At 39.3% G+C, this 27,753-nt stretch overlaps 1 protein-coding gene across 1 annotated transcript; it reads right to left on the bottom strand.

Annotated features, from left to right (window-relative positions):
• Positions 1–421: 421 nt before the first annotated feature.
• LOC131991632 (gamma-aminobutyric acid receptor subunit rho-2-like) lies at positions 422–24,155 on the bottom strand. Its single transcript, XM_059357101.1, has 9 exons — positions 23,936–24,155; positions 22,105–22,211; positions 15,017–15,084; positions 8,258–8,481; positions 8,042–8,124; positions 7,637–7,777; positions 6,290–6,442; positions 4,410–4,618; positions 422–4,317 (listed from the first exon to the last, which is right to left on the bottom strand). Exons 1-9 carry the CDS (start codon positions 24,055–24,057, stop codon positions 4,003–4,005), a joined length of 1,422 nt encoding a protein of 473 aa, XP_059213084.1. The 5' UTR covers positions 24,058–24,155; the 3' UTR covers positions 422–4,002.
• Positions 24,156–27,753: the final 3,598 nt, after the last annotated feature.

Genomic DNA, 27,753 nt, shown 5'->3' with positions numbered 1-27,753 from the left:
TCTGATTAGTTTTGTATGCATAGATGGAAAAAGAGACTGTTGATGAGGGTAGAGGTCAGGACATCAAATAAGGGTTGTTATATCTGTAAGCCATGCATTTTTAATGAAAAAATAAAATAAAATGAAAAAAAAACGGAAAGGGAAAAAAAAGACCAAAACCCCTAATTCTGGGTCATGCTCAGTTCAAATCTGATCCCTTGCTTCCTGTTCAAATCCAAACCAACTACCCAGAGCCATCGGCTTTGCACACACAGGGATTTGTTAAACTATTTATATCATGTTTCTTTTTTTGGCTTTTCAAGGACATTTGTGTAAATGTTTATTAATTTATCCCAGACACAACATATTACAAACCAGAACACAGACGTCCTTTCAGGACAATAAGTCCTTACGGATCTGCCAGTGGGCTATAAACCACAGCCAGACATATTAGAGCATGAGTCAGTGTATTACCTTAAAGCAGCAGCTGCATTCATAAAAAAACACAGACCAGAGTGTGGGATCAGTTGCCTTACTGCAGTAGTGTGTTTTTAAGTAGTGGTAGCAGAGGCAAATCTGACATGATTTGTTTATTTGGGGATTAGATGTGCCCAGAGTGCTCTCTAAAATCTGGATTAAAGAAAAATGTGCGTCACACAGGAAGATTGTGTCTGATACATTATTCTGGGAAATTATGACTTTTTCATGAAAGCTGTTTCTCAGCCGTGGAGTGGAGGAACTTGACAGCATCGCAGCCTTGTGGTCCAATATGTTGATCTTCAAATCAGGACTCGATTAAATGTGTGAAAGAACATCTTTATTTATGAAATGTGCTCTGAAAGCATTACATTCTGAACATTTTCTGAAGATGAAGGTAGAAGTGATGTTGGTCTGAAAGCTGATGGTTCTGCACCTGTCCTTGTCTTTTTTTTTTTTTTTTTTTTTTTTTTTTGTGTTTGCACTGAGAAACCAGTGGACTTGGTTTTATGAGAGTTTCATTCCTAAATGATTTGCACTGTTAAAATGAATAAAAATCACTTTTGCCAAATAATTGCTGACATAAAGATATTGGACATTATTCATTACTGAAAACATCATGAATAAGGTTATGGCCTTGGCTTTAAAAGAGTAGTTTGATATTTTGGGAAATTCATTTTCACTTTCTTGCTGAGAGTTAGATGAAAACCACTCTCATATCTGTGCAATAAGTATGTTGCAAGAGCCAAGAGGTGGTTTTCCTATGGCATACAGGGATACAGCTAGTCGAGCCTGATGTCAGACCTGTGGTCACCTCAGATTTGTATCATAGGTATGGTGTCTTGCTTACTGATGGCCTCTTTCCACCAGATAGTTCCCTGTCTTTCTTACATTTCTGAGTAAACAAATTACCAAAGTAAACATGGTAATTAATGAAGAGGTGCTTTTTATACTATTGCTTTAGTCTTTATGCTAAGCTAAGCTGATCGCCTCCTCAATACTACATGCACAGCTGTGAAATTGATAAAATAAAATACAAATATATAAAATATAAATCTAACTCTTTGCAAAACGAAAAAGGTCATTTCCCAAAATGTCAAACTTTTCCTTTAAAAACTGGCTATATTGAGGGTAGAATGCTTTTGAAATGCTGACTATAAAGCAGTATTGTGGAATGAGACTTGATGAGTGAAATCCCACATCACAGCATAGTCAGCCTAGGAGTTACCTCTATCTTATTATTTACCCAGATGATTCAATTCTGAATGTGATTGGACTTTGCTTAGAAAACACCAATATAACTATGCAGCCACTTATAGTACTCAAACAAACAAATGAAAAAACAAAAATACAGCCATTAAATCATGTTGTATAAAAGGCGGTTCACTTAAGGCGGTTCAAGTTGGTTACATCACCGGTAAAGCTCTCCATGTTTTTAAGTCCTTTCTAAGAAATATACATCTAGAAAGATACAGCACATCTGCAGCATGCATCAAGCAGTTTCTGTACAAGCCCTGTTTCGTGCATCTTTGCCAACTTAAGGTATAATGGCACATGAATCTATTGCTGCACTAAAAATAAATAAATAAATTTAAAATAAAATAAACTCAGTGAATGAACCAGCTGTAAATACATAAATAAATAAAGATTTTTCTCAGCTACAGTGGCATGTTGTGCTTTAAAATCTATACAGTAGTACCATCCTGCTTAGTCCTGGCTTTATGAGTTTCTTCAGTGTGGTTAATGCCAACAAAAGTCCATGAGGAATATAGGGCAGCAGCATTTACTGTCACTTTAACTGAAATGTTGTCACTGTAGCGGGAGCGCCATTAAGGGAAGAAAGCCTGGTATTTAGCTCTCGTACTGCCTCATTAGCCATCTGCTCTGGACACATTTAGTTATGTGACTCAGTCAGATCCAAAGGTTACAGAGGCAATAGCAGCCAAATTAACTGCTCTTATTATTTTGACAGTTTGATCATGAGGATAAAGAGCTTCAGAGAGGAGAGTGTTATTTAGGGAAGTCCAGGCGGAAGCTGGTTGCTTTGACAGTTACACATATATACGTTTCTCAGTTGTGCAGGTTCTTCTTGACAATCTGAAAGCTCTGCCAAATTGTATAATCATGACACTGACACTTCATGAAATATATATTTTCCTCAGGAATTGATGGAGACCAAAACAGAGATAAGTTAAAAAAGTTTTTTTGTTGTTGCCAAAAACAATAACCATTAGCTAACACAGACCAACTTTATAAGGAGATGCAATGTCCATTGTTGGTATTTTTTATTCTTTTTCGCTTCCTGTAAAGATCCGCTTTGGTCTTGTTTTTTTAGTGAATTAAATAGATCTAGTGTTGTGCTTATAGAGAGCTGTGAAGAAACATTTGTCCAATCTGAGTACATAGCTACCTTGATACAATCATGAAAACAGTGACAGCCAGACAACATGTCAGCCAGTGTGGATGAGACAACTCTTAAATCAGCAGATTTCTTCACATGGTTGAAACAGCTCTCGGCCAGGAAAACTGGTTCCAGAGTGGCACCAACTCTTTGCTGGTCTTGAATAACGAACCACTTTTATCAGGGGCTGGGGGCGGGGATTCTGACCAACAAGACCAATTAAAACATGTAGCATGCATTTTATTTTATTTGTTTAACTGCAATGTGATTGATACGGGTTAGCGTTAGCAGGCTACCATTAGTGGGCTAGTGCCAGCAGGCTAGCATTAGCTTACAACAAAGTCTAACATCTTACGCTCAATGTTAATAAGAACGTAATCTCCGTCCATAGTGACCAAGATGAGCCAAACAAATATGTTTTATGTCATGTTTGGATGCCAATGTAGGCTCGCAAATCGGAAGCAACATTTGTAAAGAGACGATGTAGTGTGCTGTTGTTGTTATTATACTTGCTGAGAGAGCGGAGACGTATACAAACAGTGACGTAATGACGTGGCTCTCGAGCCTGTGGAAAAGCAAACCGGTTCTGAGAATGAACCAACTGCGAACCAGCACCAGGACCAGCACCAACCCAGGAAAAGAACTAGGTTTGCATCGAAAAGCGGTATGTGTGCTCTCTGTGTCATTTATAACAAATGGCATGGTTCCCCTTTAAAACATCATGATAGCTGGTAGGCACTCCCCTCTGTGACATGGGCATATTAATAATGCAGAGCAGAAGAGAATGGTGATACTGTGACCATAGCATTGGGTGTGTTGGCTTAACATTTAGGCTTAAAATGAGTCTTTGCCTAGTCAAAGACCTGTGCAACTAGTCCCATGAGTTTGTTGGAGTATCATTTGGGGTAAAATTGAGCTTGTGGTATAATTGTGGAAAGGAAGAAAAGATGTGGTGGTCCAGTCCAGCGGTGATGTGTGAGCCAGAGTTGGAGATATTCACATATTCTCAATCCTCTGATATTCTTTAAGTCATTGCTTCGTCAGAACATGCAGAATGAGAACAACTGTATCCCTCTCCTAAGGTCGACGAAAGTATTTCACAGTTTTCTATTTCACTGCTACAGTTTTGGCTAAAATGCACACACTCAGCAGTAAACACACCAGTAGATGAGGTTAAACAGGATGTAGGCGCCAGGGAAAATCATGCGAGAGTAGGTGTCGATGGCGTGGGTGTTCTGGATAATCCTGAAGCCGCGGATGCCCTTCTTCTTTGTCCCTGTGGGCTCAGTGTCCAGGGAGAGATGCACCACCATTCGCTCCTGTTTTTCCGACGCATCCTCAGCTGCCATGGAGGCCCTGGTGTACCCTGCCAGGCTGTTGGCGTCCGCTTCGCTGTATGTTCCATCAAGCATCATTGTCCTGGTGTGGGACATGCCACAGCTGCAGGGGAGTGTCTGGGACTGGGCAAAAAGAGAGGAAAGGAATCAAAACTGAATAACAAGTTGAAAGCACTCTGTGGAGATGTACACTATTTCTGAAAAGTTCTCTGTACCTGTTCTCTGACTTTTTCTCTGAGCTTGCGATCTTTACCGTCCCTCACTGTCGTCAGGTAGTTGACAGCAGCGTATTCAAGCACAGACAGGAACACAAAGACAAAACTGACCCAGAGGTAAATATCCACAGCTTTGATGTACGACACTCTGGGCATGGAGGCGTTGACTCCAGTGATGATGGTGGACATGGTGAGCACCGTAGTTATACCTGAAGCACAGGGGACATACAACTTTGTGTGAAATATGTTTTCTCATTCCGTTCAGTACAGAGATACACTGTAAACAATTGTCTTGTAAATTAACAGTAGAATACTGGCAGCAGGGTTGCCAGTATTCTACTGTTAATTTTACAGTTCACTTACTGTTATCTACTTTACAGTATGTTACTGTGATAAAACCACATACTGAATTACAGTACAATCCTGTATCTCTGACAGATTTGACAGTAAAATATTGATACTGCAAACATCATGTAACAAAAAAAAGTAGTAGTTCAATTTATCCTGTGATTTGCTCAAGAAATGCAGGATTAAAATGGATGTTCCAAGAAAGGAAAGACCAGAGTTGGCTGAATTTCTCCTCTAGAAATACAGTAGCTTTCCGTATTTTCTCAGCCTCTCTGCTGTTGATTCTACCATAACTCCCAGAATGCAATGCTATTTACGGTATATTACAGTATTTTATGGGAAATGGCAAACTACCTACAAATATTGCCCAGAATGCATTGTTTTCTACAGTATAATACATTTTTAATGGAAAACAGTATGTTACTGTCACAATTTGGCTGTTTTCTTACAGCAATTTGTTACAGTGTAGCTTTGGATCTTGTGGGGCAGAGGTTAGAAGCTGGGGAAACTGTCAGTTGTAACCGTTAAAATGTAATGATAGGAGAAGGAGGTCACCAAACGGCTGATAGGTACACACATTCACAACTCATTCATGTTTCTGTCCGGCTGCTGATTGGTGACTGAATATGCTGCTGCGAGTTCTGTGATTCCAGAGAGCCAGAGACATGAGAGCACATTCACTGAGAATTATTATCAATTGCTAGATTTGTCGCACTGTGCTTGTTTTGGTTTTCCGTTTTGAGTCACATAGCCAAAAATACGGAAGAGGATCAGGGCCAGGTTGAAGGAAAAAATAATGAGAGGAGGAAAAAAAAGTAAATTATGCACTTGTTGAAAAGCCAAAAGTTGGAATGTCAAGAATAGAGTCAACTTTTTGAGTTCTGTAAAATAGACTGATTTTCCTTAATACGTCTTAAAAATTAACAAAAATGACATAAAATCAGATTGTGTCCTGGGTTTTTAGTTTTACTACACCCTTAAATATTGTGGTTATTGCTCATTTTATGACTTTGATGGAAATCAGGTTGTAGCTGCAGTCTACCTAACTGATCAGATAGAACAGAATCTCAAACTGCACAATAATAATTTTTTTGAAATCCTCTCATTACTTTTTTTCTCCTACCTTGCCCCAATCCTCTTCCGTACAAAAGACAGAGTGTAGTGAGAAATGAATTAAGTTGGCAACATCAAGACTGTACCTCCCCTTAAAATCAAAAATGTTGTTTTGCCTTTCTGTTTGTGCACAGATTAAACAAATGTGAGTGGATGTGTTAATACACTTTAGAGTAGTGGGTAGATGTTTTTTTTCTTCTTTTAGACAGAGACTATTTACCCCTGCTTTCAGTCTTTATGCACAGCTGGCCGAACCTCATCCAGACTCCAGCTCCATACTTAACACGGACATGAGACTGATATTTATCTTCCCATCTTAGAAAGGAAGCAAATAAGCAAGTTTGAATGACTGGGGTTTTCCTGTGCTAATCCTCGCACTGGATTTGAACAGGCAGGATCATCTTGTGTTGCAATCTTACCTAATGAGACTCTAGCTGGGACGGCCCTGCGGTCGATCCAGAAGGACACCCAGGACAGCATGACCATCAGAGTAGCAGGGAAGTAGGTCTGCAGCAGGAAAAAGAAGATGTGACGCCGCAGAGTGAAGTTGATGTACAGACGGTTGTACCAGCCTGGAGACAAGAAATAAGTAAAATATAGTGAATGTTTGACAATTGAAACAGAAATTGTGTGCTTAAATACCACAATGAACAGGTGAAATTAACTAATCTGCACTGGAATAATAGAAATCTGGATAGGCATATAAAACTAAATGAACTAAGTAACAAACAAAACAACAGAGAAGAGATAACAACATTTATTACAGCAGAACTAGCAAATGGCGGAACAACAATATGAGGGAAATATAGTTAGAGGAAAACATGGCAAAATAGGCCAATGGTGTGTTTTTTCACATCAGTGTTCTAGTTTTGAGTTACAAAAACATTTCTCAGAGGAACAGCTTTTCTCTGGATACAGTGCTAATCTCCTTGGTTGAGAAAAACCTCATCGGGCAAAGCCAAACAATTATTTTCAGAGCTATTACTGAAAGCTTCGTCCAGGACAGCTTTTAGCTTCTATATCTTCATATATTTATTACTTGTTACTATTTTCCTACCTTAAGAACCATTTTCTACCATGATAACTGGTGTCAGTGTGGTCTGTCGATTGTGGTGAGTAACTAGGACATTGTTAAGTTACTACTGACTTAAAAATATAATAATTAATTAAAACTAACTCCATTATATTGTGGTGTGGGCTCGGGTTGTCACTTCTGTGAAAATTTAAGCAACGTTAGAAAAAAAAAAAAGATATTCAACCAGTGATCAAATATAAAATTCTCTCTTATCTGAATAATTTAATGACAATAAATAAACACTGAATTTAATGTTTTTTAGTCCATCACCTTGTGGTTCTCTGGCTTGCCTCTCTGTGGATCAACTCAGTCAGTACAATTACTTTCAAGTCTGCAATACCAGGGCCTGATTAACATGTCAGCAATGGACTCCAGGCCCCTTCTGATTCCCCATGTGTTCTGCAACTTGTTTATATTCTGATTAAACATGAATTTATTTAAGAATATGCAAATATAAGCACAATTTTAATTGGAATAGTAATGGTGTAAGTTTCTGACAGGGTGCCCCATGACAGCACAAGGCCTCACACTAAGGCCTTTTTTATTTCAGTTTATTTTCAATTTATCAAATACTCCATTTAGATGCCACACAGTGAACCTGGAGGAGTCAGCACTTTTTTCCTGAGGGTAAAACAGTCTTATGCAAAATATCTACTTTAAATTCCACTTAGCGTTTGCTTCACTAGTCTACCTGTGCTGCTGTAGAAAGCCAGTCTAGAGGTTGTGTGAAACTTCTGTATGAGGAACTGAGACAGAGAGATCCTGTCATCAGTGCTCAGGGACTCATCACCGCTTTTCCAATACAGCATCAGGTCTTCGTCTGTGTAAGCATCTGGAGGAAAGAAATCACGAATGGTTGAACTGAGCAGCAGTAGCTGTATGGATGAAGGTCAGTATTTGAGGATTGCCTCTCCAAACTCATCAATGAATAACAGTATATAGTAATAAACCAGTAATAATTCAGTGTTTTTTGTCAGCGCGGTGCTGATTGAGGGAATATGCTGTAGAAAATGCTCTAGGCTTTTCTTAAATATTCTTACTTTATTTCCCTGATCTTTAGCAGTTGTGTGGAGTGCCAGAGCATATGAGTACTTACAGCTCTCCAGCTCCAGCGTGCATGTCTGCGAGTCCAAAGGGAAACGACTGAAATCCATGTTGCATGCAGCAGTAACTGTAACCCTAGGGAAAAAAAGAGTGTAAACGTAACCAGCTCTATACATGCTGCAACAAGGCCTGCCAAATCTCATTTGATTGGTGTGAAAAACCCTGGGATTGCACATATCTGTGTGTCTGGGGAGCTTCCTGTCCTCACCTCAAGCTGTACAGGACGTGACCATCTGGAAAGACCCGCAGCATGATGTTGTCAGTGGTGGTGTCATGGATGAAAGACCTCTTAGAGTGGACAAAGAACACATCAGGGACCCAGATTTTCTTCACCAGGCGGCCGTCAAAGGTCATGCTCTTGTTAGTGACGCTGGGGAAGGCCAGCCTCTCATCCTTCCAGTAGTGCCTCAGATACAGGGTCATGGTGAAGTCCTAAGGGAGCGGGGGAGGGGCGACAGAAACAGAGACAACCTCTGGATTAAGTCTCACTACCAGGACTCCACTTGATTTCTGCCGCTGCTTTATTGAATTCCTCTGGGATTACAGTGCTGCGACCCGTTGCTCCAGGATTATATGGATTGCTTATGACTAAACATACATGGTCACGAGAAGTGCTGAACATATGTTTAGTAAGTGCTGTCCACAGCTTCCATTGGTCCTAGATTACCCTTGTCTTCTCGTCTCCTTCCCCTGTTGGTAAGCAGGCAGGGCGGTCCTGTGTTTGAAAATTTAGATAGAAATTACTGTGTAGCTGTCTATATGACTGTCTTAATGCAGCACTACATTTTAACATTTACCTTGATCTCATAATTGCTACAAAATATTAAGCTTAATAATTAGAAATAAACACACTAATGTCTAATATTAACTAATAACAGACTAACTGTTAAAATACTCTAGCCCACTACAGGCTTATCTAAAAATCTAACCTAATTGAGATGGAAAAAAACATGCATATTCTTTTAATGTCTGATTTAGCTGTCAATAAAGCACTTATAAATTGAAATAAATTGAAATAAAAAAGTATAAATTTTGAGATTTCACATGGACAATCAGTCAACAGTCAGTTGCTATGCATATCAGCAGGAAACTACACTTATTCCAAACAAAACCTTGTTGACGTCAAAGCATTTTTGAGTCTCATTTTGTGTATGGACAAGGACAGATGTCATCATGTAACGGTCAGTTCACTGCCTTTATGACACTCCTTTACTTTTGCAACATTACATTTTAGCATTTATAATTACCTCACCATTGCCACAAAACACACAGTTGAAATCATTGGCAAAAACATAAGTACACTCAGAGGTTCTGGTCTGCAAACAGTATGGTGGTTAATATCAGCGAACTTTAAACAGATTTGACTTTGTGACTCTTGTCTACCTGGGCCACATTACATTTTAGTAATATAGGCTTGCTTTAAATCACAAGGCTGGTGGTATTCCATATATTTTCCTTCCTGTCATCATATCCAATGTGCAAACTCCATCAATAGTAAATATATAGTAGTGTAAAGTCTGTAGTGTAAAGCGATTTGATCGGTCGCAAAGACTAGAAATGCGCTATACAAGTGCAGTCCATTTAATATACGTTATTCACTAACAAGCATTGTGCACTGCAAAAAAGCCAACTTGTATTTTTTGGCCTAAAACAGTGATTTAAGTTGGTAAAACTTGGAAATATAAATTATTGACATTTAGGGCAATTATGTAAGTTAGCACAACAAAGGAAGCTAGTTGTCTGCTCAAAAACAAGTTTGTAAGTTGTTGTTACTTATATCTTTAAGTTGGGGTCAACAGTTCTGCTAACTCTTATTTCTTTGTTGTGAAATGCGGGAAAGCGTTGAAATTCGGTCATTAGCGAAAGCTAGCGGCTAACTGATGCTAGCGGCTAACTGATGCTAGCGTCGCTGCTTGTTACAGCTGCAAGAGTAGCCATTAGCGTATCAATGCTAACTCAAAATTGTGGTCACAACATTAGCTGACATTTCATAGCGGCGTTACAATCGTTCCAATTCAGCACATTGCAGAAGTTAGCAGAAGTAAGGATTAAAAGTTATTACAATGTAAAATTATAAGTTAGTACAACTTACAGTTGAGGTGACAAAAATCTGAATTTAGAGTCGAGCAAACTCAAAAACAAAACTTAAAATATTTAGTTTAATTTTCCAACTTAAAATTCTATCAAAGTTTGTTGCCTTGAAATTTTGAGTCCACCCAACTTTTCTTTTTCTGCACCGTGCAGGTATAAAAGCCTCCACCATAGAAACATAAATAAAACACATTAATGAGCTACACTGTTGCACTGACGGACATGGTCAGTTACTACACACGCTGTAGTTTACTTAGACTCCAATGCACATACACTGCCGGTGAAGCTGGAAACAGTCTCCACAAACAGTTGCAGCAGAAAAGTCTTGGCCCTGTGTGTGTACGCAAGTGAGTGCTCCATCTTTCTCTATTATTACATCTATTCGCATGCATGTACAAATAACTGAAACAAAAACCTAAATTATATATCTGTAATGATACAAGTGCTCTCTGTAATTATACATAGTGAAACATCTTCTGATGCTAAGTAAAGGTACATCGTCAATCATCTTCCTGAGGTCATTGGGTGTTGCGTGTCTCTGAACATCAGACACCCTCACACAGGCGACCCAGCGGAGGTTGATCTCAACTTGTGCGCTAGCAGCATTCTCCCACAGATCAGCTCTTTTGATCCAGAGCCATCTAGAGGCCTTTTACTGCAGCATCTGTGCTGTTATAGATGGCCCTCTTCCTTCTTTTACCTGTGAAGCCGAGTGCAGTGTAATCTCTGCAGAGGGACTGTCCTGCAAAACCTCTGCAACCAAACTCTAGGTGGGTAAGCACCTTGCCTTCCAGCCTGGCCTGTGGCAGTCACTGACCAGGCCCTCATATTTCTCCCTCTTCCTCCTTTCAAAGTCCTCCTCCATACAGTCTTCCCATGGCACTGTAAGATCCAGCATGATGATGTTCTTTGTGCTAGCTGACGCCAGGATGATGTTTGGTCTGAGGCAAGGTTATTATAGTTAAGGAAAACTAACGAAATAACAAAAAATAGAATTGAAAAAACATTTTCGTTAACTGAAATAAAAATAAAAACAAGAGTTTTTTAGAAAACGATAACTAACTGAAACTGTATTGTGTGGTTACAAAACTAACTAAAATTAGAGTGAAAATGTCCTTCGTTTTTGTCTTTATCAGCTTTTTTCATACATAAACCTTTTGGTTGATATGAAATCTATTTCATCGATCTGGTTTTATGACTTAATAAACTTGGGGCTGAGATGGACAAGAAAAAGGTAATAAAGGAACATTTATTGTGACCTTATTGAATCTGGCACCCAACAAATAATTACAAAAAAACTAAAACTAATAAAAACTAAACTAAAACTAAGAATTTTCCAAAAAATAAAAACGAATTAAAACTAGCAAACTCACTCTAAAAACTCATTAAAAGTAACTGAAATTGAAAACAAAAATTGACAACGAAATTAAAACTAAAACTAATGAAAAATCCAAAACTATTATAACCTTGGTCTGAGGGTAAATTTTGGTGATATGCTGTGGAAATTTGAGCTGCTTGCCCAAGTCCACTTCCAGCTGCCAGGCCTTCCTAATTAAACATCTATTACCCAAACAAACCTGCAATATCTGTGGATATGCTTTATATTCTGAAACCTCTTGCACAATACAGCCCTCATTTTTCATTGCACTGTAAAAATAGTGTGTGACATTTTTATGATTAAATTTGCTAGGACAAATAATTGTAAGGAACCTTATTCTCTTCAGTGGTTTTTAGATCTTTATTGTGCATCTGGCATAAGACAAAGATATAAATCATACTTTTGTTGTAGCCTTCTAAAATCATAAAATAAACACTCCTTTCAGTGTAAACTTCTACTTATGATTCCTTTTTTTAAGTTGAGTTATGTAAGATCAGCTTGTTGCCAATCCTCAATTAAGAAGCATTTCCAATATAATTTGGAAAAAGATAGTCTGTCAAACTGTGGTTATTTTCTTGTTAATATGGAAATGGAAATGACTTAAATATGCAGTAAAAAACGCTGATCCAGGTTTCCGGAGGGTCCTCTTCATGTTATAGTCCTAGATTAACTTACCCCTCTTGCAATGCCCCTGCTCTTTCCTTCTGTTTGAGTAACATTTGCTAAAAACTATTATGGCCAGCTGTTTTAGGAAAGCCATGAAACTAATTTTGTGAGATGTTTTTAAAATGTTTTAAATATGAACCAAAGGGCTGGCAGCTGACACATTGTTGGTTTGGGTCTTTTCATAATAAATGCTAAAAATTTAGAGAAGTACAGAACAATTTTCTATATATCCTTTAAAACTCATTTTGGCTGAACCTGTTTACCCCTTAATGAAACAGCAACTGTCGTTTGCTGTATAACTGTTTAGTTCCTGCAGCTTTGTGATATGACATAATGTCATTAAGAACAGTCGTCATCTTGAATCATTAATTTTTCCTCCTCTGTTCCAAAACAATTAAATACACAACACCGGGATCCAAATTAAATGTAATCCTTGGTCGTCCTTGCAAACAGGAGCTTATACAACATCAGGACGACAGTTTTGGATCCAATTTATGGTTCCAGAACAGAAGGTCGATTTAATTACATTACTCAACATGCATTCAGTCTGACTTTGAGCAAGATAAACAATTCCTACCATTGAGCTTTCATAATCTGATTGTGATTATCCAACTGAAATATCTGATAAAGGACAACTGATGACTTTAAACTATATTCAGGATCTAATCTGATGTGTCCCATCGAAAAGACAAGTGTTACCACAATATTAGTCACTGTTGCACCCATGTGTCCATTGTAATGCTGTTAATGAAGAATGTTCCTGCCTCATTAGCTGCTTTGTCTGAGGAGAGCTTCTTCCCATGTGTTACAGCAGTCTGAGCTCATTTGTTAAAGTCAGCAACTTCCTCGGCTGCAAACTGAATCAGTCACAGATTTACTGGTTACATTCCCACTGGAGCCGGAATGTGCTTCATGGAGGAGCAGAATAGTTTAGTAGCTCTCTGATTTTGCTAAAATTTGCTACGTTTTTTATGTATTTTTATAATATTTTTGATGGATACTTCTGTGGAGAGAAGAGTTTATTCAAGAGAGGAGCTTTTTTCACTGAAACGGAGCAAGTCTGGAGGACACCATCACCCTATTCCAGCTGAGATGAAGAGGTGTTTTCGTGGCTCGTGCTGGTGAAAAGTTAAGGCTCAGAAATGGAGGTATAAGCCTTTTCTGCTGTCAGTCATCATAGGGAATGTCAACTCTCTGCCCAACAAGACTGATGCAGACGCGTAGCCAGTAATGGGCCTAGCACTGGCCCGCCCATTTAACTCACTGGCCCACCCAGCCAAGTTTTATAAAAACATATTTTGTTACAAAAAATATAAACATGTATGTAAGAAAGGAAATTAATGTATAATTGTACTTATGGTTGCCTTGTTGTGTGTGCCTAATTTGTCTTCTGATTCAAACAGAACTAATGAATGAAGTTGTCGGAGGCCTCCGGAACATAATTAATTAGTTCCCATGGTTCCGACAGGTAGACTGGGCTGCTTTCTAGCTAGTTAGCTGGCTTTTCACCCGATATAGCTAATATTAACAGGCCAGCAATGGCTAAGCAAAGTTTGTTAACGTGTCATTTTAAGAAAGCAAGAGTTGAGAAAGAAGACGGGCCACTGCCTCCATCAACCGAGTCCAGCCAGCCCAGTTCTTCGGAGTCATTAGCCCACAAGAAGGTTAGCCCGGACCTGGTTGTTAGCTCCCCGGCGCCAGTGCTCTCTCCCAGTCAGCTTAACGCAGGTTTACCCGCGGATTTGTCTGCAATTGATGAAGCACCTTCACAGCCAAATTTGAAGGTATTTCCCAGCACTGTCAAGAATGCTTATCATCAAAGTGGTACGGACAGTTTTCTTGGTTGGAGTTCAGTGTAAATAAGGAAGCACTTTTCTGTAAAATGTGCAGACATTTCCCCAGCGGAGCTTGTCCCTTGAAAAGGAACTCTATGAGTCTTTGGACTATGATGAGATCATCTCTGTATTCAATGCAAAACCCAGGCGTTTGCGCCTTGTTTTGTAGGTCATGAAAGCAGCAAAAGGTAGGCCTGTTGCTTTACTCATTTTTTACTGCTTCATATTTTCTTGTGAAGGAATTTCATGTTAACTAATGTTGTGATGTGAATAAGCCATATGGACCGACTGTGCTTCATTGTTTTGAGGAGCACATTTTTTGAATAAGATGCTGCAGATGTTTTATCAGTCTGTGGTGGTAGTGTGTTGTTTTATGCTGCAGTCTGCTGGGGAGGCAGCATCAGACACAGAGATGAAGGCGGTTTGACAGACTGGTCTAAAGAGCTGGTTCTGTGGTTGGAGCCAGGTTGGACACACTGGAGGAGGTGATGGAGAGATGACCTGTCAAGATGTTCGAGGCCATCTTGAAAATACCGCTACACAAAACCTTAATGGACCAAAAAAACAGCAGAGTTTGTATCTCTCAGTTGCAGGACGGAGAGATACAAAAGATCCTTCGCTCCTACAGCCATCAGGCTGTCTCATTCTTACAGAGTTACCAGACTAGCTGAATTTCCCCCTCGGGGAAAAATAAAGTAATTTTGATTTGATTTGATTGATTGATTAATAATTACATTAAATTTGTACTTCTTACATAACCTCATTACTTTGAGTTCGTTTTAGTCTTTCCTTTAAACCTGATTGAATATTAATTTAGAGAGACAGAATAATCCGAAAATGATTTTCACGCCCAAACTGAATGAGTTATTTTCACTATCTGCAGCAGACTTCACTTCTTTCTGCGGCCAGATTATAGCCGCTACATGATTTGTAATCCATTTTACCCACACATTTACTGTGTGCACTGTATTTCATTTCACACAATCAAGCCACTTACCATGTCTACCTCTGATATGCTATCCAAGCTCTCCACCTGGACGTCCACTCCAACAGGGACAGCTGGACCTGAAGATAAATATCAGACAAACAGTTGAATTTCAATGGTATTTCATATAAAAAGCGTGAAGATCTGAAGAGATATAAGTGGGTTCGCTAACCCTGTCTTCTGACAGAATGCTTGCAATTCTGTAAAACTACATAGTACAAAAAACTGTTTTGGAATTGAACATATTGTGGTTATGGCAACAAAAAAAAGAGAAAAAAACTATGATTAAGGAAGGGAAAAAGGTTACGTTTCACACACAAAAAAAGAAAAACAAAAGGGAACATTAAATGTTGAATTTTTTACTGGGTGCAAACTCCTGTCCCTCATTAAGTCCTAAGTGCTGAACATCAAAACACCAACCTGATCTCCATACACACACTTTACACACCACTTACATTTAGCTTTGTTACATAAAGGGCACACCATTTCCTGCATTGGCACTGAATCTTGGGACTGAACTAAATAACATTTCTTTTATCCTGATCATGGTGACTGTCAAGTGCCGACATTTAAACATTAACCACAGAGGTGGGGGATCTGGAAGGCACTGGCAACTGCAACTTACAGTATTTTGTCATTTACATGAAAGGACTTGTTGACTTGAGACATCTATGGATCAGACTGCAATGAAATTAACTGAGCACATTCATGGACAGCAGAGGTTGAACCCTTTTGAAAATGTTTTTTAATAAGTGTAACATGAGTGAGAGTAAATGAACAGCCACAAGTTAGCCCAGGATAGTGGAAAGTGATGCAAATACATGCCTGCAAGGGCTGAAAATATTTCCGCTTGAGCAATTATCACTTATCCTGACATTTTATGACTCCACTTCACGAAGTCAAGAGAAAATTACAGAAAGAATTAGAGTTCTTGGTCAGTTCTTAGATCAGTCAGAGTCTTGCACAAATGCACACACACACACACACACACACACACACACACACACACACACACACAACGATGTATACGTTGCTGCAGCTGACGTGGTACATTGACTGTTTGAGGCAAATGAACATGGACTGCAAAAGCACTCTGTGAAATTTGTGCAACTTAAGTAAGGCGAAAACATGCTTTGCATTCTGTTTTAACATTTAACATTTTTGAAAGTCTCAAAATCCACTTTGGGATTGGGAAGTAGAAACAAAGACCACATTGAAACGTCATCACCTTTTTAGTTAATATGGTGAACATGTTAGCAGCAAACAGCAGCTTATTTAAACATCTAGCCATTACACAGCAACATTGTCACTCATTTGGAGTTGTGTTTGTGTTCACCTGATGCATGTAAATCCAATATTCTCCTGAGATAAATATGTCTCTCTTTAGCTGCTAAAAGCTCCCTCATGCCCATTAGCCAGACAGTTTGGTGCTGAGCAGGTAGTGTGTAGTGGGTTTCTGAACACAGCTGTCTGCTGCTGCTTAAACAATGCTATGATTGCAAGACAATCGAGAGACAAAAGGCCATTCATATCGTCATAATTTATATTGTTTGCATGTTTCCATATCAGCATTTGCCTCCTGCATTTGTTGTGAAGAATGTTGACCAACAGAATTTTTTTTTACGAAAATATTTTTATTCATTTTAATTATAATATGATGCAATGTCCGATGCAGTCACTGTCATCATCTCATCCTGTCACACGCACTCCAGTCATTTCACATGAAAACTTGCATCAAACTTAATTTAATATTCTCATATTTATTGATATGTGTTTAATAATAATAATAATAATAATAATAATAATAATAATAATAATAATAATAATAATAATAAATAATAATACATTTTATTTGTAATGCACTTTACATTACAGGAAATCTCAAAGTGCTACAGGTTAAAAACATAACAGTCTAATTATAAAAAGGATTTTTTTAAAAAGGGGGGAAAAACAGCTAAAAACAGAAAACATACATACTGATTGGGGGGGGTTATTTCTTCAGTTTCCAGTTTGGGATTGACAGTGATGGAAGAATATCCCAGTAGCCCAGCAAACAAATCCGCACACCCTTCAGTCACTTGTGTATTAAAGGCACATTGACTGCTGTAGTATTGTTAATCTGAGCAGCAGTATGGGTGCCAGCCTTACGTAACTGGTGGCACAGCAAAGCTGCTACCTGGAAGGGGGGATATCAACTCGTGCCCAGTTCCAGCTGTCAGCAGTCTCCTCCCTACTCTTACTCACACCATATGCCACGTATCACGTGCCAGATTCAGCAAAGCCTGAGCTCCTGTTGACATGTTGCCTCAGTGGACGTAACATCAGACACCTGCTGAGGAAAAAGGCTGGACCAGCGGTGCTTGTGGGGTGGGAATAGGTCTGATTTTGCTCCATCTCAGCTCTCTCTGCAGCTGGGTCATAGGGGGGCACAGACAGAATCCATTCTGAGCTGAAATGCACTGTGAGGAGTGGTTAAAATAGGTCTGTCCACAGGACAGGAGGCGTATTTTCCCTACGGTAAATTACAGGGTAAAGCAGACGTTTTCTGTGCGTCAGTGTTCAAAAAGTCGGCTACAGATTGAGAATGAAAAGGTGAGGTTTGTATGTGGTTGGACGGGGCAATCAGACACACATGGAAAGTCATGCGTGTGGTTTTACCAGAAGATTTCCATTTGCTATTTTGAGCTGACAGCATCAGCGAATTATTCCACGTCAATGATTATCAGATGAGACCCATGAATGCGTCACAGCGATGCTCCACATCATAATTCCTGTTGGCCCTCAGTAGCACTTCCTTGTGGCCTGTTTTCAAATGGGACATGAAGCAAGAGTGCAGCAGCCAGTGTTTTTTTTCCCCCAGACCTTAGGATCCAAAAAACATGAACACCACAGCACTGAATATCAACACCACACACAAGCATGCTGTAAGTCAAAGTTAAAATACAAAACAGTCTGTTTATGGGCACAGGCAGCTTGCAGAACTGCCACATTGGTCGTTTCACTGTTCTGCTTTCCTGAGAGCCTTACTAAACTCCAGCAGCTTCATTTAATACCTTGTCTTACTCTTTAAAATAGAATTATCTTCAAAGCATAGAAGCCAAAACAAAAGCACATAATCCATATGCATTCACAACGTGTCATTAAAGCAAACATTTTATTAGCTATTTGTGGGAATTTATTGAGCAACTGAATTATTTATCAGGCTAATTATTTGAGTCACTGTGTGTATAGACTTTCATCGCTCCCTGTGGATGGAATTTCATAATGCCTCTAATTAAGAAAGATGTACTTGTAGGCTACATAATGATCATTGGTCTAATAAATACAGGCTGTGTTGAGGAGGGACTTTTATTTTGATGTGAAGCAGAAGATGTTTGGGCATATTAAAGTCTGACTCCTAAAATGGGATAGGCAATAGGGGAATATTTCACTGGTGGAGGCAGGTTCCTGGGTTTTTATCCTGTTTTTACTGCTCTGTGCTAATCTAATGAAACATTGTGTTTCTGAACAAGCAAGTTCCCCAAGCAGACTTTTATTCATTAGATATCTGAGGACAAAATGAGCTGTGGGTCCCCCCTGTCCCTACTGCCTTTGCACCCAGTCCTTCCAGTGCTCATTATGAACAATGCTCACAGCAGACTTCACTTGGCAACTTCAAGATAATTTACCCATGATAAATAATAAATTGCCCTAAAAAGTACAACTATGCTCTAAGTTTGCAACACATAAAATTCATTTGTAGTATTTTGATCAACAATTTGTATAGAACATTTCATGTATTGCCCATGTTTTAGACAGGTTGGCACATATTGCCCAGCCATAAAATACTGTAGTGTTGGTTTTATGTGTCGAAATCTGTGATATTTTATAAATATTGTTTTATATAACTGTGCAGATGACTAATGCAAAATCTGGGGGTATGGTGAAGTAAAAGTATTATAATATGCTGTTGGAATATGGTGGAATAAATCAGCCTTGGCGTGCCCTGCTGATCTGGATGTAAGACGATATCCGTGTCTCGGCTGGGAACCCTTGTTGTTTACTTCCCTGTCGTCTCTAGACTGTCCACTGTCTAATAAGGGCATCAAATATCCCAAAAATATCATCTGAAAAAATACTGCTGGCTTTAAATAAATAGTGTATTTTGGGAAACTTGCTCATAATTTACTTGAGTAGAGGAGATCAGTATCAGTCTCATGTCTGTATGTTAAATACAGAGCTCAGAAATCTGTAGGTATCTACTGCCTCCTCACATGAGAATGCCAACTTTTGCCATGCAATAGGTGATTGATCAACAGGCTGAAAAATAATTTTAATTCTCAGTCTATCCTGTTGCTAAACAAAAATGAGCGAGCTGCTAACTACGATCTGAATCCAGAGGATATCACGTTATTTGGTCAAGCGCCATGAGTGTCATATGTCTAAATGTGAGTTCCACTGTGTGTAAATGTCTTGGATGGAAATGCCAAAATGAACTTTAATATACATGACACGTGCAGCAGATTTTAAGATGCCACCTGATGGTAATGAACCATTATGATGATGGTTCATAAGTTCTCAAGTTACTGATCAGTCAATAGTAAAGTATAAAGGTTTTTTTTTTTTAACAGTGTGACTACTTGCTAAATAGTTGGGGGGGTTGGGGGGGAGGGGGGGGGGGGGGGGGGGGTTACACATTTTGAATTGAAAACGGTTCAAAAAACATTTATTTAGTGTCCCAATAAACTTTATAGTTTATTGTAAATACATTAATTCGTAACTTGGTGCCTGCAACATGTTTGACAGGGGCATGTTTAACACTGAGCTACATCACCATTTCTTGAGCAACTGTTACTGAACAGGGCTGTTTTTTATTGCTTATTTATCTTTTTATTTGTGAGGGGAAAATGTGTTATTACTTCCTTTTTCCTTCATTGTAAAATTACATAGGCTAGCTTTAAGTTTTGCCAGATACAAAAACCTGTCTATTTTCCTCCTCACAACATATGTTCATCTTAAATTATTTAATTAAATAGTTAAATCAATAACTCATCATCAAAAGACTATAGAAAGTCAAATGCCTAGGATTACAATTGCACTTTGCAATGCAATTAAACACTATGTTGCAACGGCTGGAGAGATATCCAAGACAAAGGATGCATTTGGTGGAGGGTTCTTCAGAATACTGTGGGTGAAATGAGGGTAAAACATGCTGTCTTTTTAATGCAAATGTGACTAATGCATGACAGGTCTATCCACCCCATCAGATGTTCTTTAAACCCGAGGCAGACATGAAGGAGGAGCTCCATAAATAGATGTACCCAGGAAATCACAACTTGATGTGATGACAAATATTCCACCCAAACAAATGCTTTCTTCCCTTCAGCTTCCTGTATGTATTTGATTTGTCAGGCCCCTGTAGGGGGCCGCCCAGTAGAAGGTCTAATTAGGATAACAGAAACCTTATCAACATTCATCCACTGTTGCTCTATGAGGCATCTACATATCTATAAAAGCAAGAAGCGTGTGTGTGTGTGTGTGTGTGTGTGTTTGTGTGTGTGTGTGTGTGTCTAGGGCATATCTCACTGACCGTTAGTCAGACTGACCTAAGATTTCGTTTGTGCCTTGCGCATGGCATGAAGGTGTGCATCCTCGATTTTGAAGATTTTTGAATTCATTTTTCAAGAGTTTTAAAGTGCGCTACAAGGTTCCATTTTCCAATAATATTCAAATAGTTTCCAGCGAATATCAATATTCAATGTGTATGTACTGGATGGTGTGGTACCGTATGAAAAGTAAGTGTTTTATGGAGTTGCAGACATTGTAGTGGTCTGCATGTAATGTGCAAATTAGTATTACGACTCATTGTACATCCCACTTTCACACACAACCTAATTTGGCCATAATTGAAAAATCTACTTAATCTCCCACTATACAAATACATACTTCCTACGGGCACTGCACTAGTACTAGAAGCTGGAGAATCTTAGCCATAAAATAAACATTTCTCTATTCACTATCTTTGTTCTATGGGATATGGGACCACAACAAATAAGTTTATTGTGTACATTTGGACAATAATATACTCCACAGCCAGGATTTGTCTGATTGTGACTTAGGATTTTTCTTCCATCCCTACACTGACATCCCCATTGGCACGTAACAGCGTCGTTCTCGATAGCGTTCCCGGAAGCGTCCGTGTAAGAGGCTTTCATTAGTAACACTGCAGTCGCTCCTTTTGAAGCCAGGAGGAACCAGCTGCTGCACACACACTTTTTTCTCATTCTCAGCCAAATGAACGCATAGCAGTCTCAGTGGCAGCAGCGGGGTGCTTACACAAGTCAGCTTTTGATGATGTTTGAATAAGATGATCACATTTTTCTTCTTCTGTTGCTGCAGAAGCTGCCTGAGCCGACAAACAAAAGCTGACAGACGCAAGACAAAAAGTGGTCCTCAGTGGGATCCACACTCCCATCTGTGGCTGCAATTGTAGTCCCAGAGGAGCATGAAATTCACTGTGGGATGTTTCATTTAGCTTCCCACCTCCTCCTGCGTTTAAACAGGACCCGTTTAAGCTAACTACCAAAGAATGGGCTCTTTAGTTCAACAAATAAGCTTCTTATTTTTAATTGCTTCCCCAAATCCAGCAGCAGTGCCATTGTCATGGCATTCAAGGTGTAATGCAAGGACACACGCAAAGCTGCCTGCTGACTTTTGTTTCAGGCCAATCAGACTGATCAGCGTCAGAGCTAAAAGATACAAACAATCAGAGGTGACAAATAATGGCCTCAGGGGGAATCTTTCCAGGGTTTCTTTTTCTTTAGCTTGGAGCTGTGAGCTCCTCACAACAACTCACCTGTTTCTGTACTCTTTGGGTCTGGCACTTGAATGAAATGGAAGTGTGAAAAATAAACCCATGTCGGCTTTCCCAGTCAGACGGAATCAATATTCACTTCACACTCAAGTTCAACCAAGGGTGAACTTAATCTAATCGTGTTGGTGTGGGACATCACTCAGAAAAGAGCACTTCTTTTAAAGATACAAGAACAAATCCTTCCATTCTCATTGACACAGTCACTGACTACAAGCATGTCATGTCTCCTAGAGCAGACAGAGCTTACCTGCGAAGGCGGGCCTCATGGTGAAGTCATGTTCGTCTATGCGTAGAAGGTGGCTGGTCTTCACCTTTCGGGTTTTAGTTCCATCTGCAACCTTCTTTGACAAAGGACTGGAAATAGGCAAGCAGACAAAGAGGAGAGATGTCATTAGAGTTTGGTCACTGCTTCATCAAATGTTACTCAAACAGGAGGAAATAGTGCATTTGTTGGGGACTATTTTCAGCAGCAGATCAATATAAATTTGGTGCTCTAGAGAACATTTGTGGCAGCCGCACAGTGTTTTTGGGACTGACTTGAATAAACTTCAGTGTGTGATCATACTAATGAAGAATCATGTCACCAGGTGCAGCAGCATGACTCATTGATGTGTTTTTAATAGTTTTGGAGAACAAAGGAGCTCTGGCACAGAGGAAGAAGATATAGCAGACGTTAATAGTAGGCTGCATTCATTGTTGTCTACACATGAGATTTGATGATACTAAAAAAAACACATAGAATAACAGCGGACTGGAGGTGGAGGCAAGAGCAAGCAGAGCAGCTGTGCGGGGTTACACAGAGGGCCCTAAGTGACAAAAGTGAAGCCCTCTGATATTATTTAGTTAAACATTTTATTTAAAATACAGTGCTTTGTGTTCATTTGTGGCATAAAGGAGCACTGAATATGTTGCACTGAACAGGTTGTCAGGTTGAATGAAATGTTCTGTGATTTAAAATGTGACAGTAAATTGGCATGTAACAAAGTTAATTTTAAATCCCATTGGTTTTGCAGTACAAATAAGATTTGACTTGCATTTATGAAAATGCTTGGACTAGCGCTGAAGATGTGGTGCACTGGATTGTCTATGACAGCAGTGATTAATCAATTAACAAAAAACATTTATCTGCAACAACTGTGACTTCTTTGATTAATCATTTGTCATTATAAGCAAAAAGGCCAAATTCTTGTTTGATGGTTTTCTAACTCTTTGATAATAAACAAATAATCTTTGGTTTTTGGATTGTTGGTTGGAGACAACATGCAATTTGAAGTGGTACATTTGGATTCTGGGAACGTAACAGACCAATTATCCAAATTTCAGACAAAACATGACAGGAGAAAATAATTGGAGGATTAGCCAAGATGAAAAATGAAGTGGAGTGGAATAAACCACTGACATAAAATCCATGTTTTGATAGTGCTACCCAATCGTGCACGTAACATGAGAACAAAGTGCAGCTGCTGCTGAGGGATGTTTGATCCTGTTTGAAAATGACAGAAGTGTGACAGTCTGGGGAAAAACAGCAGCCAAAATACAGACTTAGAGAGAATATCCCTCCTGTTACCCTCAATGAAACCTCATAAAGAACCTGCGTGCAATATACAAATGACTGAGTCTCGAGGGAATTATTTCCTTTGCTGTTGTGATTACGCATAAGTTTTTTCTCCTCCTAAAGAAGCTGCCTTCTGCTGCATCTGTAGTCTAAATGCAAAAGCGCTGTGACGGCTTGTAACAATGGTTTAGGCTGTAAATGAACAGAAGCGGGTTTTGGAAATGCGCACACTGCGTGCACATGTTGCCATTCTGGATGTTCTTCGAAATAAAGTGGAGGGAAAAAAACGCAAAGCTGCTGTCTCGCCGAAATCCTAACTGTCCTCTACTGTTTGTTGTCAAACGGACACGACCTCAGTGTCAGTGGGTTGACTGCAGAGTTGTGCGTAAATGGGAATCACCATGGAGCGAGCACAAGTGATATTCTTTGCAGTCCTGCAGAATTTGTAACATATGATGATCTCTGGAGGTCAGAGTTCACATGTCAGTTTAACGGGAATGAAATAAAGGTTTTCAGTACTTACGTGCCTGGCTTGTGAGTCTCCGCTGGGGCAGACCATCGCTTTTTCCTACTTTTGTGTTTCCTGCACTCTCCCAGTAGAATCAAACACATAAGTAAAAACAGAAACCTGGCGTAATACGGCATGATGAGTTTAAATGTCCCTCAGCGAGTCGATGAGTGACGCCTTTGGTTCGCGTGCAGGACGCTCTGTGCACGGTATCATCTTCCTGTGAGGAGCAGGAGGGATGTGAGAGTCCAGGGACTGTGGCGAACAAGTGCGCCGGCTGCTTTGCAGAGAGACGGGATGGCGAAGTCTGATAAGCGCTCTGATTGGTCTTGAGCCTCCATAGGGGCTTTTTCTGGCTCAGGAGCGCGCAGCATCAGCACCACATGCAGCGCTGCAAAAAGGGGGGTTAACAACACGCCCCCCTCCCCACCCGACCAGTCACTGTGAGTCACAGACACTGCTGTCCTCGGGGGGAAAACAAGAAGAAGTGGGGCCATGAAGTCACACATTCCTGCTGCAGCTTTCCTTGTTTTTAATATTTTTTTGTATTATTATTATTTATTTATTTTTTACAAATAGAAGACTATCCAGACAAAACATTCCTATTTAAAACAATTCACTTGATTAAACATTACAAAATTTCGTCGTTTCCCAAAGGTTTGAACACTCAACAGTGACTGCATGGTGATTATATTTTTTGCAGTGTAGGGCAGGGTAAGGGCATCCTCTTAAACTGACGTAAGAGTTGGATGTCCACATCTGTCTCGCTCTCTGGGCTTCTCTTCATGCCAGCTGCCTGGTGTCTTTCACAAAATGTGAAACAGCATGAGAGACCAGTGGAATTACAATATCTCATCCGGTTGGACACAGTTTATAACATCCCACTCTGACTCAGTTTACTTAGGATTAATATTTCTATATGGGTTTCTGAAAAAACTGACAAATCCAACTTTTTTTGTGGAATTTAGGCAGGACAAAGTATGCCAGCTGCAGCTGACTGGACAATTCAGTTAGAAGGAAACATTGGTTTGTGTTTGTTTGTGTGTGTGTGTATGTGTGTGTGTGTGTGTGTGTTTAAAGACATGTTGATTTCTGATTGCTTTCTTTTTTGACCTTTGCCTTCTATCATACTGTCCAAAATGACAGTGCTTATGGTGTCCGCTGAAAAACATTCTGTTCCCTTACTTGAAGTGTTTTTGACCTTAAAAGATTCAAAAGTATTATCCAGTCAAAAGCACATTTTCTAGAATACTTTTTTCAGTTGGGTGAATGCTGAGTGCTCAATTATTGAAAAGTTTCAGCAATGAGAAAATATTAGCTTCTCTTTAAAAATGTGGAAACATATTTGTGATACCTTATTTTACCCAAATGTGCTGCCTCAAACATAATACACACAACCTAAAAATGCAAGAACTGCAAGTTTCCTTCCTTGAGACAATTTTTAAAAAATGTATCTACAATGAAAATGTCTTTCTTCAGCTTGTTAGTGACTGAAACACTAGTTGATTTATAGATTAATACATTTAAATATATGAAATAAAGGCAACTTCGACTGAAACAAGTCAGTCAAGTTCCAGTTTAGTCTTCATAAAAAACTTTGAGAACACTCAAGTCACTGAGGAAGCTGTGTGTCACGAACGGAGGAAGCCTGCAGCCAAACCCATTTAGCTGCCATACTCGGCCGATGATGACCACCATGAGGTTCACATTTGTAAATTAAATCTAGTAATGGGTTGCCATAAAATTTGACATATTAATGACCCCCTAACAATTATAATAACATTAGATGGGGTACAGTAAGCAATTTTGCCTCACAGCAAGAGAGTCGCCATTACGACTCCGGCTTCTTCTGTGTGGAGTTTGCATGTTCTCCCCGTGTCAGCGTGGGTTCTCCCCGGGTACTCCGGCTTCCTCCCACAGTCCAAAAATATGCAGTTTAGGATTAATTGGTGACTCTAAATTGCCCGTATGTGTGAATGAGAGCATCAGCGGTGTCTTCTCTTTATGTCTGACCTGTGATAGTCTGGCGACCTGTCCCAATGTCACAATGAATAAACACTAGATTCTTTAATCTGGCACCACCCTCAAGTCAAAATCGAAATTTTAAATAGATCTTTATATATATATATATATATATATATATATATATATATATCATCTTTGATCATTATAGGGCTTTATTGATAGTCGAGAGACAGAGGGGAAGACATGCAGGAAAGGGCTCCAAGCTGTCTGCTTGCGAGGACAAAGCTCTGTGGTATGCACTCTACCAGTTGTGCCACCAGCATGCCCAAATCTTAAATTAATCTTAATCTTAAATCTCAAATGTTAGCACGCCAACATACTCAACAAAGATGGTGAACATGGTAAACATAATAGCTGCTTAGCATCAACAAGTTCACTTTTAGCACTGATGTGCCATATTGCAGCCTCATGGACACTAGCATGGCTGTAGACTCGTTAGCCTTGTTTTAACATCAACTTTTAAAATCTACATTTACAGCAAAATGAGAAGGAGCACTAACACTCATGTTCTACTGAGACAAGAAGAAAAAAAAACAGTCTTGTACAGCTGAGTATTCTAGAAATAGTATACAGCTAATTTTTTGTGGTTCTCAGTAACTATAGATAGTCTGACATCTTGCTTCTGAAATCTGCCATAATCACTGCATAGGTTGCGATTATTCAAAGCCACATAAAATAGAAAATGTGAGATGACAAGGGTAGCAAAATGTATTCTACACAAATTAGGACCTGGAAATTACCTGAACCAAGATCAGGGATATTTAGAGGTAACAGCAATGCATGCTTCATATTCACTGTAGGATGTGTTGGTATAAGAAAGACATTATGAAACCTGAGACATGGCAAACACATTCTTTCAATTAAGCGATTTATTTTCTGTTTATAACCCAGTATACCACCAGCCTTGGGCACAACAACTAGAGAGGCAGATATAAAGCGATTCTGAGAACATGGATATTCATAGAGAATCTCTGCTGCCTTTTAGTAATACCTGGACACATGCAGGTACAAGATGTCAAATAAAATAAAAACTACAGAGACAGAATTGTTCCCCTCAACAGGTAGACTGGTATGACTACCTCTGAATTATTTGTGCGCTGCAAAGTTGTTGTACATGTCAAACAGCTGTCAGCTATGAAGTGCAATGAATTTATTTAAATTGCTTCCCAGTTTCTCTAAGTCTCATCAGAGTGATAAACCCCTACTCAAAATATATTCAAAACAGTAAATGTCAGACAGTGTTTGGGTCTATTTATGCAAGCAGGGTGGGATATGAGTGTTTGCATACAAGAGAGAATGCAAGCCAAACAAAAGATAAATGCACAGGGATATTGTGTGTGAATACCATGAAACAGCAGGGGAGGCAGGGAGAAAGGCAGTGAGGGAGGAAAGATACAAATGAATGGGATTGCAGTGACCACAGAAAAATGACTTCCTGATTCATATAGAATATGTTAAATCTGTGAAGAAAGTGAGAAAGCAGAACCGGACTAAGAATACAATGAATGTATTTTGAAGACCACAGTCATGTTTACTACTGCAAGAATAATCTCACCAGTAAATGTTGCAGTGAGAACAGCTCAGAGCACTCTGCCCTCATGCTGTGAGTTTCATTTAAATAAGCAAGAACAAAGCAAGTCGGTGGAAATTGTGTCTAAGACGTTGGACTGAGAATAGATGTCTCAGCACCACATCTGTGTCTGAAGCAATGTCACCATACTAGCAATTTAGGGATTTTGTCAACATTTAATACTGTAAATTTCAGCAATTATTGAACCATTGTTAAAACTGTAAATACAGAATTTCAA

This window comes from Centropristis striata, chromosome 18 (genome assembly GCF_030273125.1).
Source record: "Centropristis striata isolate RG_2023a ecotype Rhode Island chromosome 18, C.striata_1.0, whole genome shotgun sequence".
In the NCBI taxonomy this organism is placed as follows: domain Eukaryota; kingdom Metazoa; phylum Chordata; class Actinopteri; order Perciformes; family Serranidae; genus Centropristis; species Centropristis striata.
This window is presented reverse-complemented; position numbering and strand designations above follow the sequence as displayed.